Source organism: Microtus oregoni, unplaced genomic scaffold, assembly GCF_018167655.1.
Source record: "Microtus oregoni isolate MIOR12 unplaced genomic scaffold, Mior012 000009F_ref0000495, whole genome shotgun sequence".
NCBI classification, from domain to species: Eukaryota; Metazoa; Chordata; class Mammalia; order Rodentia; family Cricetidae; genus Microtus; species Microtus oregoni.
The window spans coordinates 7,023,542-7,045,618 of NW_024543068.1; the positions used below are offsets into that span (position 1 = coordinate 7,023,542).

Sequence of the window (22,077 nt, forward strand, 5' to 3'; positions counted from 1 at the left end):
CGTGCAGGTAAAGCAAGCATGAGAGGGTCCCCCATGTTACACATGTACTTCCTCAGGACATTTGTAAACATAGGGTGTGTGTGATCACATCTAAATGATCACCTGTGTTCCAGCCAGATCAGTTGTAGGAAAACTGAGCTCTACCCAAAAGGACCCCAAAGTCTCAACCTCAATGTCAAAATGAGGCCAGAGATGAAACTCCATATGTGGACAAGGCTAACATGGTCTTAAATGATAACTCCTTTGTTCTTTACCAAATACAAATGGCTATTCTGCAAAGGACCTTTGCGGATGTGATGGTTTGGCAGAAAATGGCCTCCAAAAGGGAGTGGTGTTACTAGGAGGTGTGGCCTTGTTGGAAGAAGTGGGTCACTGTGTAGGTGGACTTTGAGGTCTCATGTGCTCAAGATACCTCCCAGTGTCTTAGACTACTTCCTGTTGCCTGCAAGATGTCGGTAGGTCTCTCAGCTCCTTCTCTAGCACCATGTCTGCCTGTACCCTGCCATGTCCCACCATGATGTTAATGGACTGAACCTCAGAAATGTAAGTGGGCCACCCCATTTAATGTTTTTTCTTTGTAAGAATTGCCGTGGTCATGGTGTCTTTTCAGCAATAGAAACCCTAACTAAGACAGCAGAGAAGTCAGAAAGAGGCTTAGTGAAATACACCTCCATCACCAGGTGCTTAGTAAAGACACTTAGCAGCCTGTCAGGTCAATGAATAAGGTCAAGAACTAAGTCACACTGAAGGATCCTTGTCAACCAGTGGAACAGAAGGAGGAGAAGAAGGTAGAAAGTTAAGTAGTTCTGACCTGAAGGGTGAAGCACAGGCTTCTAGGAACTGCTTGGAAATACATCTTTCTCCACTTCTTTGCTCTTGCCAAAGAATTAAGTGCCTGCTGGGCTATTCACAGTAGACTGATGCTACACACCAAGTCCTCGCCTGCACAGAGTACACTCTTCCCGCTACAGCAGCACAGACGCACAGAGGAGCAGTTCTCCCTGTGGTCCTGTGCACAGCTGATTTGTCTCCTAGACCACTCACTTTTGGATGTCACTCTCTCAGCCAGCACACTGCAATATGGCTAATTTCCCGCCTGTTGATTCACAGACTAGAGAGAAGAAATTACAGCAAGGCCCCGTGTGAGACTAAAATGATTGTTTCTTGACCACTCTGGGTTGGTTTGTAACACAGGTCGTGGGTTAGGCCCCCTTGGGTGAGTGTGTCTCCTGTAGTCTCCTGAAACACTCAGTTGTTCAGTGAAGATGGATGAGTGGATAAAGCACCTACCATGCAAGCAGGAGAACCCAAGTCCAGTTCCCTAACCCACACAGAAAGCAGGGCATGGGTGTGCCAGAACTGGGGGATCACTGGGGCTGATGGCCAGTCAATCTACCCTAATTGATTTACTGAGAGATCCTGTTGTTTTTCTGGTTTCTCTCTCTCTCTCTTCCTCTCTCCCTCCTCCCTCCCTCCCTCCCTCCCTCTCTCTTTCTGTGGAGAGACCAAAGAGGTGTCTCTGTGGTAAAGAGCGTTGGCTGTTTTCCAGTAGTCCTTGGTCCATTCCCAACACCCACATGGTGGCTCACAACACTCTGTAACTTGTTCCTGAGGATCTGATATTGTCCTCTGGCTTCTCAGGTACTAGGCATGTATTTGGACAACTGAATGAGACATTGAAAGGTATGGAACCTCTAATTGATGAGAGATCTGTTATAAACAGGTGTATGATACCTTTGCTTGTAAAACCAAGTTCCAAAAGACTAGACAGGTGTCCAAAGTGATCGGAGATGTGATATTCTGAAATTATGCATAAGAGGAAGAAATGTTGACCTCAGGGACCAAACAGGGCTTCTCACAGGAAAAGATAACCTCATTAGATAAAGTTAGACCTGTCAGGATTCTCATTGCCTATGGGGTGTAGAGCACTTTCTTGTAGTATATATGGGGTTTCTGGTGAGAATTCTAGGAGCTTACAGGTTTGTAGCTGTGAAAAGAGAAAAGCCAATGTCCTTAAATGTGCTGAAATTGTTGATTCTCAGCTGGCAAGAGGCGTCAACCAGACTCTAGAGGGAGAGCTCCTCTCCTTTCTCATTTATGTGCTAACCCCGCCCCCCCCCCCCCCCCCCCGGCTCCTCCCCTCCCCATCTCCTTATCCTGCCTCAGTTCTTAAAGGACAAAACTGAGAGCTGCTTCTGGAAATAAAAGGGCTACATGTTTCTGGGCATTTCTTCCCACCACTAGCCGAGCTGTTAACTTACTAAAAAATTAAGGAATTTTTCTCTGGAAATGGCTAATACCGGGCAACTGCTATAAGAGTTAACCACATATGTCTGAAATTCCCAGTCCTGCCCTCCACTTGCCTCTACCCAAGGCAGGTGCTATGGAACAACTGCCACACTTTCTCTGTCGTATATTTTCTAGATGACTTCAGTTGCCTTCACAAATACACTGATAAAAGCAACTTGGGAGCTGGGCTGTGGTGGCACACGCCTTTAATCCCAGCACTTGGGAGGCAGAGGCAGGCGGATCTCTGGGAGTTTGAGGCCAACCTGGTCTACAAGAGCTAGTTCAGGGACAGGCACCAAAGCTACAGAGAAACCCTGTCTTGAAAAACAAAAAAAAAAAAAACAAAACAAAACAAAAAAAAAAGCAACTTGGGGAGGAGAGGGTTTATATGGTTTATACTTCTTTTACTATTGCAGGGAAGTCAAGGCAGGAACTAACAGCATTGCATCCACTGTCAAGAGCAGAGAGAGAATACATGGATTCTCACTTGCCCTCAGCTTGCTTCTCATTCACCTACACTGTTTAGGATACTACCACCACAGCTGCCACCACCACCAACAGCCCACCCCACCAGCCTAGGCAATGGTGCCACCCAATGTGGGCTGGGTCTTCCTGCATCAGTTACCAAGGTATTTCCCTACAGACATGCCTACAGGCTAACCTGTTCTAGACAATTCTTCACAAGACTCTTTCTAGGTGAAGTTCTAGGCTGTGTCAGGTTGACAGTTAGAACTAACCAATGTGTAATTAAGGTCTCCAATGCTGAACCATTCTTTTTTTTTTAATATTTATTTATTTATTATGTATACAATATTCTGTCTGTATGCCTGAAGGCCAGAAGAGGGCACCAGACCTCTTACAGATGGTTGTGAGCCACCATGTGGTTGCTGGGAATTGAACTCAGGACCTTTGGAAGAGCAGGCAATGCTCTTAACCACTGAGCCATCTCTCCAGCCCCATGCTGAACCATTCTTATCACGTGATCACTACACACACTTTCTGCAACCTAGAATGATTCTTTGAAAGTTTTACAATTTCTCCTAGATACAGCATCAACCATTGTGGTGGTTTGGGGGCAAGGAGTCCCACCCAGTATATCCACTTGGACAGAGACGTGGACAGGGACATAATGGAATAGGTTGGCAGGGGTAATTGAGACGTGTGTACTCTGGGAAGATTAGTGTAGCACAGGATGGGGCTGATTGGAAGAGAATGGTTGCTCTCTAGATCGGATGGACAAACAAAGAAACAGAAGGACATGCTTGGATTTCAAGTATCTCTCCCACTACTGGCTCCCCTGTACTAATTAAAATGAAGCCAAGTGGCAGTGTGCATGTCTGGGAGGACTTGTGAGTGTCACAGCCATGGTCAGTTTTTCTCGTTCGCTACAGTTGGCTGTGAGATGGTGAAAACAGGCATGATGCCGGCCATCTCCTCTTTCCCCTGGATCAGGGCGTTGATTGGCAGGGTATCCCTTTTCTGACATTTGTTGGAGCTGTTAATACTTACCCTAGTGCTGCTTCTGTCTGAGTGCTTAGGGAACTCTTGAGAAAGCAGAAAAGCACCTCGGCAAACAGAATGTAATTGTGTGAGTCCCGTGTTTGCATAGACCTATGGACTGTTTGTCAGTGTCTACCTTGAGTTTTTCATTATAACCTGTATCATTTTAAAGCCCTTTCCACCTGCTGTCAGGAAAAGGAGATACAACATTGTAAATTTTAAATTTGAATTTCCTACAAAAACTAGGAAGAACAGTCTTGCTTTTCTCAAAAGTTTATCTCCTTTCTTTTTGTTGATTTTTTTTTTACTTTCTTATTTATTGTGTTTTTCTCATCATGAATCTTGATCCCATTCATTTCCTGTCCCTGCGTATCCAGCCTCTGCCCTTGCAGCTCTTCCTGACCCCAGATTTTGCTATACTATCCATGCTGGGCCCTTACTGGAGCTCCTCTTGGCTATCCTGCTGTTGCCCCTGGGTTGTAGAGATCTTGCAACTTTGGGTCTATAGGACCGGTCCCTTTACTTGCTCCAGCAGATCACAAGGCAGGGTGGATATTGGGGTGGGCCACCCCATAACCCTGGCTTGGGCCTGGATAGTGGTCAGCCTGCCAGCTCTTCCTTGTCCTCACCACCAGACTGCGCTCCCCTGCATTGCCTTGGCGAGTTTACTCTTTGCAGTGATGAACAAGGGGCAGGGCCGGTTCTGCTTTCATGTCCTCGGGGTTGCATTTTCTACATCTACACCTTCAGGACCAGCTCTACTGCGTGCTGCAGCGATGAGGGACAGGGCTAGATCTACCGCTCTTTGACTTCAGGGCCAGCTTTTATTCTCAGGCATTGATGGGCAGGTGGGGGAAATCTCTCTCACCCATGACATCACAGTGATGATGAATAATGGGGACAGCTCTTCCATGCTCATGGTATCAGGATTGGCTCACCCACACTTCTGCCAATGGGGTTGGCTCTACTGTGCTGCCCAGGCAAGGTGCAAGCCTGCTCTACTAAGTGTTGCAGCTGGTGACAGGCAGGAGCAGCTCTCAGCCCTTCTGACCTCAGGGCCCCTCTCCCAACCTGCCTCAGGCATTGATGGGCAGAGAGGTGAACTTTTGTTTCTTTAATGTGGTTCTTGGTGAAAAACTTGAAAAGCATCATAAGAAAATGAGGGTTTTGTAATTCTCATTAGGGTTGATCTGTAGATGCAGTATCTAGGGTCTTTAGAAAATTGAATCTCAGGAAAGAATACATTACAGCTAGATTGTTGTCAAAATCCTTCTTGCCTAAAGACTATATGTTTTTTCAAAGTATGTTTCTTAACTGGGCTTCTGCGTGGTCTCATCATTGTAAACAGTACTGCAATGAACATGAAAATGCAAATCTTTTTAAGAAAGGATTTATTTTGAATTGATGACTACATATGCATGTATCTATGTATGGGTGCACTATGTGGGTGCCTGTACCCTCAGAGGGCAGGAGAGGGCATCCGAGCCTCTGAATCTGGAGTTACAGGGGTTTGAGAGCCTCTGGCATAGGCACTGGTAATCAGACATAGTCCTCTGCAAGAACAGCGTGCACTCTTTACCACCGAGCCATCCCTTCAGCCCCTTAGTTCTGCTCACATAAGGATTCTGAGTTTATTACCCACAGACAGGTTTCTGGATCACATGGTAGTTGTGGTGGTTTGAATAAGCCCATGCACTCATACATTTGAACGTGTGCTCACCAGGAAGTGGAACTGTTTGAAAGGATTAGAAGGCTTAGGAGGTGTGGGCTTGTTGGAGGAAATGTGTCACTGGGGGCGGTCTTTTAGGTTTGAAAAATCCATGCCAAGCCCAGTCTCTTTCTTTGCCTGCAGATCAGGGTATATCTCTTAGCTACTTCTACAGCACCATGCTTGCCTTTCTGCTGCCATGCTCCCTGCCATGTTGATACCAGAACAACCCACTGAAACTGTAAGCAAGCCCCTGTCTATGTAAGAACCTTAGCTCTCATCTTATAGGGATTAAGAAATAGTTTATTCTGGAGCCATTATAAGTGACTATGACTTGGGAACACAGATTTAGATTACTGCAAATTCTGTGTTCCAACATGAAAACAGTTTTATGAAGTTTTTTTTGAAAATATTTATTTGTTTATTTATTTATTATGCATACAATATTCTGTCTGTGTGCAGGCCTGAAGAGGGCACAAGACCTCATTACAGATGGTTGTGAGCCACCATGTGATTGCTGGGAATTGAACTCAGGACCTTTGGAAGTCGAGACTGTCGTGGCCCGTGAGGGTCCAACATAAATTCCCTAATTCCTCAAACCGGCTGGAACGGAGTCGCGAGGAAAAGAACTGACACAGCTTACACCGTCATCATGGAAAATGGCCAGATCGCCGTTTATTCTCCAAACATTTTATATACCCACACCAAATTGAGCGGGGAGGGGGAAAACCAATTACGCCATCACCTAGGCAACCAGGTGCCTGGGCTCAAGTCACATCCGCATCTAGCAGTCAGGTAGGCCCTGAATTAGCATCTCTATAAGACATCCTTCCAAATTACAAAAAGAAGGAAGCACCAAATATCTGAACTCTTAAGTCATCAGCTTCAGTCAAACATCTCTTCTCAGGTAACCCACATTTTAACAAAAGAAGCTAGGAGCAGGCATCCTGGCCTTTGTTAAGGGCAGAGACAGCTTGTCGGCAGAGCTACGTGGTCAGCTCGGACCGGGCTAATGGCTTTTGTGCCATATCGAAATATGGGCCCACAGAGACAATGCTCTTAACCACTGAGCCATCTCTCCAGCCCCTTATGAAGTCTTTTTTTAAAAATAGTTTTACAGAACAGAGAAAACCATAAATCAAGGTAAATTAAAAATCCCTTGGTGGGTCCACCAGAGAGGGGGGTGCAATGGGGTGGAGGAACCATTCTGTAGACCACAGAGGTCATCTGATTGCATTCTTTGCTCTTGGATTGGTGGAAGTCAGTGTTCTGCTACGTTACAGCTTCTAAGACATGTTTATTTATTACCACAAGGTGTTAGTTCAGATACAGAGTGGGACAAAGAGTGGCTGTTCCAGATTGGCTAAAACTAAGCCCAAGTTAAGCAATGAGTCTCTAAACCTACAAAATTCCCACCTCTCCACCATGCTGAAATTCCAATCTGTATTTGTTTTACTATCTTTCTATTCTTATCCATAGATGCTTACTAATGAATCCTAATTAACATTCTTGGAGTTGCTAATCAATCAAGGTGGATTTCTCAGCAGCTGTGCACAGTGTTTTCTCCTCTTTGATTTTAACATACACGTATAATGTTAATCTTAAAAGAAATCAACAAATTAAAAAAAATACCATATACCTTAGTACAGGAAGAAAATGTATTGCCTTTTGCCCATGTGAATTTTGGTAACAATCTTGTTTGAGTCACTCCTCTAGGACTTTGCTTTCAAAGTGCTAGATCAGCTACTCAAGATGAAACACAATCGTCTGTCCAGATGTGGTACCAAGACATCACAAGAGAGAAACACATGCCGTGGGTAACACATTTGCTTAACTTCAGTAGTTACGAGTCAACTGTCGGGAAAGCCAGTGCTAATGGACAAAGCGCCAGGGCCGTCATGGAAGGGCTGAGTGAGATGACCCACAAAACCCTACTTCACAGATTTAAAGTGACAAAACGTTTTTATTGTATGCTTTGGGTCATGAGCACTGAGAAGCAAATGCCAGATCTGCTTGGAGGTTGAGGTGAGGCACTAGAACAGTGTAGTAAGGAGCTATCCAGTCAGGAAACCCAGAAGGTACTCCTGTAGACACGAACTCCTGGCCGTTTGAAGCAAGCTCACTATTGGCCATAAATGTTTTATGTCAGTGGCTGACAGGCTTAGAAGGAATCTGGCAGCGTTAGATGAAAAAGATTTCTCTTTTGACAATGCTAGTATGGTAGGAGATGCTGAGTGCTAAGAAGCCGACCTGTGAGGATGAGGTAAATGCTTTGAAGTGAGTCTACACAGTCACATAATAACTCTATTATTAGTCTATATTTTTTTGTTTTGTTTGTTTGAGACAGAGTTTCTCTGTGTAGCGCTGGCTGTCTTGGAATTTGCTTTGTAGACCAGGGTAGCCTTGAACTCAGAGATCCACCTACCTCTGCCTCCCAAGTGCTGGGATTAAAGGCGTGTGCCACCACGCCAGGCTGTATTATTAGTCTATTGCATACAGTCTGTTTTGGACTTAACAGCAGTATAGATATAACAATTAGATGAATAGTTAGGATCATTCTCCATATAGTCAGTCACTCAGAAGAATTTTTGGTTCAGACATGATGATCAAAATAAAATAAAATAAAATAAAATAAAATAAAGGAAAATCTTCTTGGGTCATAGCATGGTTCCAAAAAGAAGTAGACAGCAGCTCCACAAGATAGAAAAACCAGGTTTAAAGATACATTTAAAGATACATGAAAATGTATCTTTAAAGATGAGATATATCTAGAGTTTTTAAAATGGAAAAGGCAACAAGCGCCTCCATTTCAGTTTGGAGTTCCAGGGACTTGCTTGAAGCCCAGCAGTTAACTGGTGTGTAGTCACAGTGTTAACAAGTTAACAGTGTTAACAGTGTTAACAAGTGTGCTCTGACCTCATTCTCACGTATTGCTTAGACATGTCTTCCGGAGCTCTCATCTTCTACAAGAAGATAATTCTTAGATTGCTCAACCATAAAAGATGGGATCTCAGCAGGTTCTCCAGCCAATGCAGGACAGCCAGGTCACAGCAGGTAGATGCTGGTGAAGAGACACTTGTTTCAGAGTCTAAGGAATAAAAAACCTCTCCCAGCTAAGCTTCCCCCTTTTCATGTTTAGTGGAAGCAATTATGTAACATCTAGTCGTGTTTGGCTTTCCAGGGTTCTTTGGGTCTCAAGATGGGATATCATGTAGGCTAGACAGGCTGGGAACTCACTCTGTAGCTAAGGATGAACTTTGGATCCGCCCTGCCTCTACCTCTCAAGTGTGGCATTTTAGCTTTAAGGGACAAAAGCTTTCTTTGGTTATATCAGGGGAGCCAACATGAAGCTGCTTAAGTAACTGAACACTGGCGATCTTCAGTATTAAACAACACTCCACAAGCAGAGAAGGCAGATGGGGAAGGGTTCTGTTGGTATCCGTGGAGCATGTCGCCCAGGGTCATAGACGGACATGTCTCCTGGAGAGCATGGACTATTTCCATGTTACCTGGGACTTGGATATGCTGCTAGCTTCTCTCCCTTCTTGGAGACAATACTAGAGATGAACTGTGTCCCTATGAAACACCACCTGCCTGAAGCTACGCATCCACGTGCCCTAGATTAGAATGTGCATTCAAGAAGCCAGACTTTTGTGCAGCGCCACTTTACAAGGCCGTTTGCCTGTCCTCTTCTGCAACTTGCCCCTGTATTTTTGGAGTTAGGCGGGCGTTTTCAAGGAGTTCGTAGGCATCTTGCATGTTGGGGAGACTCTGTCTCATGTCCTGGGGAACCTTTTGAATCGGAATCCCGGTGCTGTTGTTTGGGCACACTCTCTGACCCTGGTATGACTGGGCCCGGCGTTTGCAGATGCCAAACTTGCTGAGCAGGATGAACACATCCCTCTGGAAGGCCTTAGTGAAAATGGCATAGAGGAATGGATTGGCACAGGAGTTGAGGGGGTAGAAGAGAACCAGCAAGATTTTGGAGTTAGTGACGGTGATAAGGGGCTTGTTCAGCAGTGCTGACAGGGCGTAGAAGGAGATGGGGGCCATGCACATGAAGTCCGTGAAGATCAGCACGGCCATCCTCTTGGCAATCTTGGTGTCTTTATCGCGAGGGTTGTACTGGGGATTCCGGACCGTGACGTAGATCTTCACGTAGCAGGAACAGACGATGACAAAGGCGACAATATTGAGCAGCAGAACCAGGGCAATGTAGGCTAGAGCAAGAGGCGTGTCAGTGTCCATCGGCAGGCAGATGCTGACCTTGGCGTAGCTGCTTATTCCCACCAAGGGGAGCAGGGCCAGGAGGAAGCAGGAAACCCAGCCCCCCGCCATGATGGTGTACGCATGCCGGAGGCGGATCTTCCTGTCCAGGCGCATGGCGAAGGTGATGGCATACCATCGCTCCAGGGTGATGACTGTTAGCGTGTACACGGATAGTTCGCTGGCAAAAACGGTGAAGAAGCCAGCCGTGTTGCACCCAGGGCCAGTCTGCCAGTCGATGGCGTGGTTGTAGTACTCGGACTGTGTGTACAGGTCCACAGAGGCAATGAGAAGCAGGTATACCCCCATGCAGAAGTCGGCAAAGGCCAAGTTACACATAAGAAAGCGAGGCACGGTTAGTTTATAGTGGCTGGTAAGGAGAATAAACAGGACAAAGATGTTGCCCAGGAGAGCCAGCAGACTGACAAACCACACCACGATTCTCAGGAACTTGTAACCCATGATGTCTTCACAGGGGTTAAACTCATCCGACTTGGGAGTGCACACCATGTCTTCATTGTCCCCACACACAGTGTAGTCATAGTGGCTGTCGAAGGCTAGCAGAGTCTCTTCCTGAGGATTTTTGAGCTCTTGGCCGAAACCGAGGATCTCATCCTCTTGTTCTTCAAAGAATACGTAGTAATGAGAGTTGCCCGAGCTCTCCTGGAGCTTGGGATTTTGTTTGTACCCAACACCGTTGTCACTCAGATCTTCCTCGTACTCCTGGTAGAGGGGACCTCTCAGCACATTCACTGATTTTCTCTGGCGCAGATTCCGGATGCTGCTCTCGTTACACATCAAGGACTCCAGGATTCTGTAAGGCAACAGATAGGAGTCACCTCTTGCTTAAAGTCCACCTTGGAGCCCCTTAAACTCTGGGAAGATATGCAAGTTACTTCTCCTGATGTTATTGTGCTACTGATTCTCCGTGATATGGATGGGCCCTCCTCTGCCACGCCATTTAAAACATTGACTTTGTTATGTTGCATGCACCACAGCATGGCGTAGAGTTTCACTGGCAGAATTAAACCTTCCTAGTCAGAAATCACTCCAAGCACTTCAAAGATCAACGAGAACACTTTAATAAAAGCATGCATCCAGATTCTGGTTAAGCCTATGGGATCCCAGCCATGACCAGAAATTGTCTACAGCTCCGAGTCTTGAGCTCTAATATGGTAACCTTACATATGCATTGAGTTGGCTTTTAAAGCTCCCATCCCAAGCTATATTTTCTGAGCAATTAGGTGGGTTTTCTTTTCCTTCCTTCCTTCCTTCCTTCCTTCTTTTTTTTCTTTCCTTTTTTTTTTTTTTTTTCAAGACAGGGTTTCTCTGTAGCTTTGGAGTCTGTCCTGGAACTAGCTCTTGTAGACCAGGCTGGCCTCAAACTCACAGAGATCCACTTGCCTCTGCTGGGATTAAAGGCGTGCACCACCACGGCCCGGCTCATTAGGTGGATTTTCTAGAACCAAAACGAAGCAGCAGTTTTTGGTTATCTTTAGATTACACTGAGCAGCACAGATGCAGTTCTCTGTTAAACAAACAAGGTTTGCTGTCTGAACAGCTGGCAGCCAAGGCCATTGTCTCTTTGCGTTCCTCTGATGAGAAGAGGGGCTCCCTATGAGCCAGTTCTAAAGAAATATGTCCTGGGGGAGTCTGAATTCTAATTTACTGTACTAGTACACCTCTGCCTTCCTTATTGTATACTTTCTAAGTTTGATTAGCATGCTATTTGTCTTAGAGTTGTGTTGGAGGCAGTACTTTTTCAGGTAAATTCTACTGTGTAGCTTAGTATTTTCTCAGCAAACATTGGTAAATCCTCTATGATACTTGTTATTATTTTTTCTTTTCTTTTCTCCAAAAAGACAACTTGTGGTTGTTGATTCTCTTCTCCTACTATGTGGGTGCTGGGGATGGGACTCAGGCCTCTTGGAGCCATCTTTCCCACCCTCTGCTATTGTGACCAAGGACACTGATCTTATTTCTCACCATCTTGAGCCACTTGCAGAAGAATCATGATTGAAAATCACGACACGGGAGCCCACTTAGAATATGGCTCCCGTGGTTACTAGCTGTGCCACGTGGGGCAGACCTGTGACACCCGTTCACTTGTGAGTGGAGTGAGAACGTTAAATGAACAGAGGAGTAGCTTTTCTGAGCTGTTACAGCAGGACCAGGAACATGTGTTTGTGAGTGCTGTTAAATACTATTCCTGTTCCCAGCTCCAGAACTCCACACTCCCTTTGCCTTGAAGCTCATGGCCACATTTACTGGTTATTCAATTTTAGACATAGCCGCATTTTTTCATGGGAGCCTTTCCTTGTCTATTAAATAAACCACCCCACCCCATTGTCTCATCCCTTCCCAGCCCTGACTGACATTTCCTTCTGTTTGTTGACTTCCTCATACCCCTGCTGTGGCTAGGATAATGCCAGGTACACAGGAGATGCTCACAAAATATTTGCTAACAAATTAATAAATGGCCACAGCACACGGGTATACTCATAGAAATGATTTACGTTTTCAATTTATTTTTTGTTTTCTTGAGATTATAATATAATCACATCATTTCCCCTTCCTGTGTTCTCCTTCCTAATCCTCCATGATACCCCTCCTTCCTCTCTTTCAATTTCATGACTTTTTTCATTAATTGTAGTTGTTATTATGTGTGTATATGCCTAAATACATAAATACAACCTCTTCAGCCTGTCTAGTGTTATTTGTATGTTTATGATTTCAGAGCTGACCATTTGTTATTGGAGAGCAAATTGGTGTGCTCTTCGCTGGGAAGATTAGCTCTTGTTCTCAGCATCCCTTAGCTGCCTGTTGTTCTCTGTGTAGGGTTGAGGCCTACAGGCCCTCCCTGTACCAACATCAGCCTGTCTATTGTTGTCCTTGTTCAGCTCCTGCTTTGGTAGTTATGTTGGTGAATCTCCATGGGTGTGGCTTCTGACATTCCTAGGAGATACAACACAGTAGACTCTCTGTTCCTCTGTCTCTTATAATCTTTCCATCGCTTCTTCCTCAGTGATCTCTAGACCTTAGGAGCAAGGGTTATATTGTAGATGTATCTGTTGGGACTGGAAGGATTTATATTTTTACTACATCACCAGCGAGGTCGCCTCTAACCATGCATTCCATCTCCGACCCTTTCCACTCAATGCCATGTAGTGTTAGTATAGCACCCGATATCAACACCCTGTGCCCCATGCAGCTATTATGGCTGTGATAGTCCCCTTCACCTAGCTCTTCAACCTTTCTCTTTGCATCTGCCTCTGTGAGTATGTCCTGATTTTTTTTTTTTTCTGGTAAAATTGTGAGTGTAGAAAGTCATCCAGTAGATCCTTGTGTAGAAACTAAAAGAAATGGAAATAGACAAACGAAGGTGGAGTTAGAGCAGGCGGCACAAGGCCAAAAGAGGAAATAGGTCACAGGTCAGGGACAGCTTGAAGTGTGAAGTGTGATGGAGTATCTCCTTGGCACTCTTGCAAGTAGCTAGCTACTGAAATAATACATGTCATAGCTAGTACCTTCTTTTACTTGTGACATTCTAGAAATTCAATCCCAGATGTTTCCAGTAAACTGCTTTATCTTCTCAAAACCCCTATGGATGATGGGTGATGGTCTCGAACCTTAGAAACTTGGGGTAGTTGAATGAGTACACTGAACACCGAGATGATACAGCTAGAAGCTGATAGGGTTGGGATGCAAGCCGAACCTGCTTCACTGTTCCTGCACACCGGACAAATGAGCTGCGCAGTGATCCCTCTCTCCATGACATCATCATTTCTTATTGTCTCCCCTCCCCCACCACAGTCTAACAATGTTGGCCTTATTTCTTATCTGCAACCACTTTGCTCCCACAGCCACTAGGCCCAGGGCTTTCCTGCTGCTCGTGGGGGGAAGCTTGCGGTTCTTTCCCTCCTCAGTTTTAAATCCCATTCATTTCCAAATCTAAAATGAATCCAACTCCTGTCATGGCCTCTCCTTGCTCCTTCCAGGCCTCTAGTACTTACCCCCTGATTTTCTTCTGGTTTTTAAAAGCACAGCAGTGGCTTGGGTAAGAGAGGTCAGCCCGCGTGAGGTGGAGGAGACTCAAGGACAGAGGGAGCTTCTTGAGAGTCCAAGTGTCTTTGGCAATCAGTTCCTTCAGGTGCTCCAGGCCTTTGGAGGGAAGGGCGGTGACACTGGTGGAAGACACATCTCTGGGATTCCGGGGACAAAACGACACAGACGGGCAGTGAGCAGCCAGGGCCTTTTAGTCTTTGCCACCCCTCGCCTCCCCAAAACCACACAGTCCTGAGATTGATGGGCAGATGACACGCTCCTTTCCAGATGACATGGACTGACAGGTAATCTGAGTTCATTACCTGCACCCACTGGTCCACAGCAGACATTGACTGTCCAAGTCAAGGTTACAAGAAACTCCCGTTTTGTAAAAGTTTTCATCAATCTTTGTTGTGTGTATGCCTATTGTGTGTGTGTCAGCACACACATGTCGTGGTGTGCATGTGGAAGTCAGAGGGCAGATTTGTGGAGTTAGCGCTCTCTTTTCATCTTTACGTGGGTCCTGGAGATGGAACTCAGGTCTTCGTGCTTATGTGGCAAGTGCTTTGTACCTAGCGAGCCATCTTACCAGCCTAGAACTGCTGTTTTTATTGCATGGAAGTCTTGCATTTAATCAGCATAACGCCATAAATATTTTATTCTTTTTGATAAACTCTTGGAATCAGAGAGGACAGGAACGTTATTTTGTAAAATGACATCATACAACTACTAAAAGATCTCCAGAAAAAAAAAATCAAACAAAGTCAATGACACCTAAACTATTATCACTTTCTGGGGTTGGGGGTTGGGAGCTTATGTCTGGAGACACATAAAGTACTCATTTGTAGGATTAGGATCAATATTATGAAGATACTCTCCATTAAATGCAGAACATAGTTACATAGGGAGTCATGGCTAAGAGAACTCTCCCCAGCACAAGTTCTTTTAGAAAACTGTAAATATATTCCTATTTTTAAAAAGCCAATTATTTTATTAATAATCTAACATTACTTCTGCAAACTGTGGGAGGGAAATGTGGTGGGGCAAGGGGTTGTTAATATTAATGTTAGTTATTAAAGTAGAATGGTTTTGACTTTTAAGTAACAATTATCTCTTCTCTAGTCCCAAAGAGTAAAGACTATATGTCTTGTTGATGTATATACATATATATATAGATGATGCTTATACAGAGTAGAGACTAAATGTCCTATTGATGTATGTATGTATATATATATATATATACACACACACAGAGATGATGTCTATACAGAGTACAGACTGCATGTCTTATTAATGTCTATACAGAGTAGAGATTGTATGTCTTGTTGATGTATATATATATATATATATATATATATACACACACACACACACACACACACAGATGATATCTACACAGAGTAGAGACTGTATGTCTTGTTGATGATTTTTCTTGCATTGCAAAATAACTTGAATAAAGCAATAAATATTTAACCTGCCATCTCTCTTCTTTAAATAGTCACTATGCATTCCCTATCCAAGGCATATATTTATACTTAAAATATTTACATTAAGATGGGTGTGGTGGTATATGCCTTTAATCATAGTACAAGGGAGGCAAAAGCAGGTGGATTTCTAAGAGTTCTAGGCCAGTCTGGTTTACAAAGCAGGTTTCAGGATAGCGAAGACTACATAGCGAGGCATTGTCTCAAAAAGAAAAGGCAAAACTAAATTTAAAAAAATTAATATTAACTTGGCTTGGTGGCATATGTCTGTAACATCAGCACTTGGAATTTGGAGGCAGGTGGATCAGGAGTTCAAGGCCATCGTCCTTGGCTACACAGTGAGTTCAAACCAGCCTGGACTACAAGAAACCCTGTCCATATACCTATGTGGTAACCAATAGCTCTCTGATAGAACTTAAGACTGACTTAACAAGAGGGAAACCATACTTGTTACTGGAAATCTAGCCAACTAACAGGGCTAGTGAAGTCATGGACCTTGGAGAAAAACCCACAATGTCACTCTACTAAACCAGCATATCCATAACTATATTGTTAATACTTGTCTTATACCCACAGATAAATCTAGTCCTTACTCCTCATTAGGGAATCCTCTCTTTGCAACCAATGGAAACCAGCACAGAAGACCACAACCAGTTAAAGTACAGAGTTGTGAAGCTTAGTCCCAACATATATAGCTATAAAACAATTCCTAAACCCGAGGCTCAGGGATCACTGCAGAAGAGGGGGCAGAGAGATTGCGAATGAGAGGAGCAGGAAGCTTGCGTCTCTAGGAATGTCAGGAAGTACACCCATAAAGTCTTACCATCAAGACTTCCTAAATGTGAGCTGAACAAGGACACCAACAATGGACATGCTGATGTTGGTAAAGGGAAGGCCCATAGGCCCCAGCCCTACACAAAGAACTACAGGCAACTAGGGAAAGCTGGGAGTGGAAGAAGTCGTCTTCCCCAGGAAAGCACACACCAACTAGGTATGTAATACCAAACAGCCAGCCCTAAAACATACATATGAGTGACAGTATAGAGACTGAGCAAGTTACAGTTAATGTGTTTACAAATACAGAGGTATGTACCTGTGCATATATGCGTGTAACAATACTGAATGAAAAATAGAGGTCGCGAGTTTGAAAGAGCAAGAAAGGGCATATGTGAGGGTCTGCAGGGAGGAAAGGAAGGGGGGGAAATGATGTAATCATATTATAATCTCAAAAATTTACAGAAAAACAAGAAGAAAAAACAATTAGTAGTGTCTGCTTAGCAAATAAAATCTACTGTTGTCAACTCTTCCATTACAATTGGATTTAGCTGGGATTTTATCATCAAGGTTCCAGACTGCCAGAACTTGTTACTGTTCTTTTTTAAAATTTATTTTATTAGTATTATTATTTACTGTTCTATGTTCATTGGTATGAGAGTCATATGTTCTGAAACTGGAGTTACACACAGTTGTGAGCTGCCATGTGGGTGTTGGGAATTGAACTCAGGACTTCTGGAAGAGCAGCCAGTGCTCTTAACTGCTGAGCCATCTCTCCAGCCCCTGTTCTTTTTCTTTTTTTAAACAAATATAAAGCTCATATATATTATCCTTGCTGTCACCATAGAGCTATGATTCTTGTGGGAGAAGGTGTCATATTAGTTATTTTGGTTGGTTTTCTATTTAAAATTTTACGGTTCTGTGTTCTCCAACCTTGCCTGTTACCGAGAATGAACTTTGGCACTTGTCCCTGAATGCTCTCCAGATGATTAACACCAGCACAAGATGTTTGGGAAATTGGCATAAATAATTCTGCAGCTGGGGAAGGAGCAGAGGGAGGAGAAAGCGCCTTTAGCACAGCTGTGAAGTGTGGCCTCTCCTGTCCTTTGAATGCCCCTCACTCCCCACCCCCATCCCCTTACCTCCCCGCCCCCCAACCCTCCCCCCTGCCATTCTATCGTCAAGGTCAGGCTATCTTTCAGTTCTAGCTTCTCTTGGAGCAAGTTAGGTATCTCTACCCTGTGGTTCATCCATCTGTCCGTCATGTTGAAGGAGGATAGCATCTTTTAGCTCCTTTGCCCTGTCTTGCTCTCTTCCGGGCGAGTGTGCCTGGCATAGCATATGAATGTGGACCCACACAAACACTGTAAAGGTGCTGAAAATATTATGAGATGTGGATGTGTGATTCTTTTTGTTTTGTTTTTATAACTTGGTTTTGCATTGTGGGTGGTGCCATCGCTGGCCTGGTGATCCTGGGTTCTGTAAGAAAGCAAGACATGAGGAGCAAGCCAGTAAGCAGCACCCCTCCACGGCATCTGCTTAAATTTCTGTCTTCAGTTTCCTTCCCTGTTTGACTTCCCGTCCTGACGATCTTCAATGATGAGCAATGATATGGGAGCATAAGCCAAATCCTTCCTGTGCTTTTGGTCATGATATTTCATCATAACATATAGTAACTCTTAACAGCAGGCGCGGACAGAGTCAGTGTTGGAGCAGGAGTTATATACCTGAGAAACCTCTGTGGCATGATGTGTGTTTGGAATTTACTGGAACTCAATAAATCTTCATTCTCTTTTTCAACTCTGAGTTTATCTGAACTCAAAGCAAAGGATGCGGTCAACACAACTCGAGCCTGGAGCTGAAGCAGTCTGTGTGGCTGCTCATTTGACACCTTCACCTGCATGCCTTGCAGACACCTCCAGCTAAACAGAGCTGAAACTGAGGGGTGGCAGAGTGACTCTCAGGAAGCAGGTTGTTCCGCCCACCCTGGTTCACACTCACGGGGTCAAGGCGGCAGAGTCGAGTGGGGTTTGTTGTTATTTTCCTCATCCGTGTTTTATGCTGACCCTGTCTTGCCGAGGTCTGAAGTTCTCAACAGACACTAGAATGTTATCAAAAACAAAGGCAGCAGCTCCTTTCTACTTCCCAGGTGACCCCACGAGTCATCTCTACTGGAAATAGTACGACTGGAATGGATCTTCCCTTCCTTCCTACCAGTATCAAAGGGAATCTTTCCTGCCTTTTATACACCAGCTTCCGGGGTTTGAAGCTACAGTTCTTTCATATGGTCTGCTTTGCCCCTGTTCTACATTCATGCCCTCAAGATCTATAGTGAAATAAAACTGAGCTCCCTCCAGCCATCAGATACCAGCCCAGTTGTCCATGTGCCCATATACTTGTGACCTGTAGTGATATTTCATTTGTATTTCAATAAATAAAGCTTGCCTGAAGATCAGAGAGTAAAACAGCTCCACTAACCAGCCTTACAGACCAGGCAGTAGTGGTGCACTAGAGAGGAATAAAGGATGGGAGGAGATAGCTCTCAAACATAGTCTCATTCTGAGATTCCTGGAGGCAGGATCGCCGTATCTGTCTGAGGTAGAGGTAAGAATCAGAGTCTGGCTGTTTGTTTTGCTTTTCTGACCTTCAGGTTGAACGCCAATATCGGTCTCTGGGTTTTTATTAATAGCACTACAGTGACCCTTCTTACCACCATAGCTTAGGTCTCAACTACACTTCATCTGAGTTTTTCAAAAATGTCACGAAGGTCTCCCGGAAATCTAATGATCCCCCCTGTCTTAACACTTAGAATAGGATGCTCTCCCCAAAACATAATCTTACCACACTACTGCAGCAGCGAGCGAGGCACAGTTCCCTCAGGACATCCAGCTGCTCAAGGAGTATTGCCCTTCCCTCCACAGGGAGACTGTCCCTAAACTCTGTCATCTGTCTTGATATTCGCTCTCGTTCAGTTAGACCACACTTTCAAACAACTTCTTAGAAAGACCAGCTAGAAAAGAGATTTTCAGCTTGCTTGCAATTTTCATTCTTTGCCTTGCTAGTATTTTGGGTTGCAAACTTTTATTAAAAAAAATCCCTCTTTCAAAATTGAAATTACTTGTCTTATTATAGTCTAACACCACTGTTGCTTTTCATAAATAAGATGCCACTCAAGTTCCTATGATATGGACTAGCTTTAACTCTGTGTGTCTGTCTCCCTCCCTCCCTCTCTCTCTCTGTCTGCTGTCTCTCTCTCGCTCGCCCCCGCCATGTGTGCTTGTGTACCTGCCCATATGTTCGTGATGATGATTAAACTCAAGTTTTAAACCCTCTACAGCTGACATTCTAAGTCCCCGCCTCGGAAGTCCTTAGAAACGTCTCTTTATCCTCAGTGTGAGAGTTCTCAAAGCTGTGCCATGCTGTGAATCCTTTTACCGTTTTTTTCTTCTAGTCACAGGGGTTTGGATCCTGCTTAGTCTGAACCATTAGAACATGTTCTTCTCTGGGAACTCTTCTTGGGAAGACTCATTTTTCCCATTTTCTCTTCCTCCTTTCTGGAGTTTCCAGGAAGTGGGAAAGGAACCTCTTGTATTCCCCAGACACACGTCCTTCTTTTCTTGTGATTATCACCTTCTGCTCTGTAGTCTTCTGGTAGAATGCCTTCACCGTATTGCCCATCTCTTGCACTGAGTTTTTCACTTTAGCTTCAAGAGAGCTTGTACTCTGTCCTGTTTAGAGCAGTATTTTTGATACTTAGACTTCAGGCTGGTGATATGGTTTGTCAAGTGCAAGAGAATCTTTCTGAGCCTTTCTTGTTCTTTCGTTCTTCCGGTAACAGGATGACCTGCGAAACCCAGCAATGCTAATGAATGTGGATATAACCACACTGGATTTTAGAAAGGCAAAGGAACAAATACAGATGATAAGTTTGAAATTCAGGTATGGTTTCTGGCTTCCTCATTTACTCACGGTTGCTTAGCAGCAGCCATCACCATCCTCAACAGAGTTGTGGGGATGAAATGTCTTATCAGATCTATCAGGTCACTAATTGCTCTGTGAAAAGTGAGTGCCTTGCTCTTCTCTGCAGGGTCTGATTCTTCAGACTCACTTTCCCATTTGTTTCCCTGTGTTTTGAGCTCTCCTGGTAGAAGCATTCTTTGCCCTGGTGCCCCGTGGTTACTCATTAACACAAGTGAGCTTGGCCGCTAGCTGACTTTGTTTTTGGGCAGCTGCAAAGAAAGATGGCCATTGTGTTACTGGACTCCAAAATGGTCAGGTTATATTCCAGCATGGGGCGGGGGGTGGGGGGGAGGCACATGAGCCCCTACCCCAGCTGATGACCTACTGATACTTGGTGGCTTTGGAGTGAGGAGAATCAGCTCTCTGGAAGGGTGTGGCCGGCCTCCGTAGATCTCCACGCTCCAGCAAACGGCCCACATGCAGGGATATTTTGGCAGCAGGAATTGGGATCGCTGGATTACTTTTAAAAACAAAAGACACTGAGTTGGGAGGGAGGCAGGGAGAAGGGAGTGTTTCTGGGAAGAGTTAGGGGGAGAAGTGGGGAATGAATATAATTGGATGTGTGTAGTAAATTGCCAAAGAATTAACGAAAGTATTGTATTTATAAAAGGTCAGGTTATGGTGCCGTTTTTGCTTCCCTGTTTTTTTTTTTTAATTTAATTTAATTTAATTTTTTGTTTCCCTGTTTTCTAATGTCTTTACAAAGGAGACTTGAAATCTAAAGTTCTGAACTCCTAATAAGGATACGTTATGATGGCAGCATTTTGCATGAATGGGTTAGCAAATATGCTGATCAAAGCTGATTGTCAACATGTCAGGATCTAAATCACTGAGGAGACGAGTCTCTGGATATGTATGCCTGTGAAGGATTATTGATTTGGGTTAAATGAAGTAAGAAATCCTACCTAAAAGTGAGAAAACCTGCCATTCCATGGGAAAGGATCCTGAACTAAAGAAAAAAAACGAGAAAGCTTGACAAACACATATAGTCAAGCACATATAGTCATCTCTGTCTGGTTCCTGACTACAGATGTGGTGTGAACAGCTGCCATCTCCACGCCTTCCCTGCCATGATGGAGGGTACCCTTGAACCAGGAGGCAATACAGTAAACCTTTTCTCCCTAGGTTGCTTGTCAGGGGATTTTATCTCAGCGACAGGGAGAGTAACTAATACAGAGGCTCAGTGTTACCAGACAGACACATTCAGCCAGTCCTCCACCGTTTAGTTCCATGTTGTCTCTAACCCGGGGACAACAACAGGCCACACACATCACCTCTAAACCCCGTACTAAAAGGGTCCTGGGCAGAGCAAGACAGTTGCCTCTGGCTGTCTTTCCCTGGGAGATCTCTGCGTTTTGCTTCCCTTTTCCCCTGCCTTTCTCTTTCATAACTCTCCCGACTGTGGACACGCCCTTACCGTCTTCTTTGCATAGGTTCAACCTATCATCTTTTCCTTTTAGCCGCCACTCTGCTGGGCATGTGGACTCTTCAACAGCTTTGACAATGCTGCCAAATGCCGAGCTAGAGCAGACAGCCTCCCGTCTCTGGTGTGGATGGAGAAAGAGCATTAGTCTGAAGAAAATCCTCAAGCTTTACAACTTAGGGTTCTTTTAATAAATTTGAATATGTATCTTGTCTTATTTACACCATTTTTTTTTATTTGATCACTTTGCATCCTAGATTTCCTTAGTGTAATTTCTTACTTACAACTAGGCATTCAGCTGACAGTTAAAGCCCACGGGTTCCATAATTTGTGCCACGAGAGTTCATGAAGCTTCCTGTTGCGTTATGAACCTTACAATGAAGGATTTCTCACAAGCCAGGATCAATCAAGAGAAGAGCTTTACCACAAGGAGATGAGAACACAGGGCCTCTGAGTCACAATTTAATGAACAAGATAGATTTCTATGTCCTGTCAGAGAGAGTGTGCACACGTGACAGCCCACAGCTTCCTCTTTCCTTCCACTACTGTGGTAATAGAACTGCAAGAGA

General features: G+C 44.4%; 1 protein-coding gene across 1 annotated transcript in view; it reads right to left on the reverse strand.

Moving 5' to 3' along the window:
* Nucleotides 1-9,163: 9,163 nt before the first annotated feature.
* Tshr (thyroid stimulating hormone receptor) overlaps nt 9,164-22,077 on the reverse strand; it is a 113,229-nt gene continuing 100,315 nt past the window's right edge. The window contains exons 9-10 of the mRNA XM_041658690.1: nt 13,777-13,965; nt 9,164-10,577 (exon numbers count right to left, since the gene is read on the reverse strand). Of these exons, the coding sequence (XP_041514624.1) occupies nt 9,164-10,577; nt 13,777-13,965 (1,603 nt within the window). The remainder of the gene's footprint in view (nt 10,578-13,776; nt 13,966-22,077) is intronic.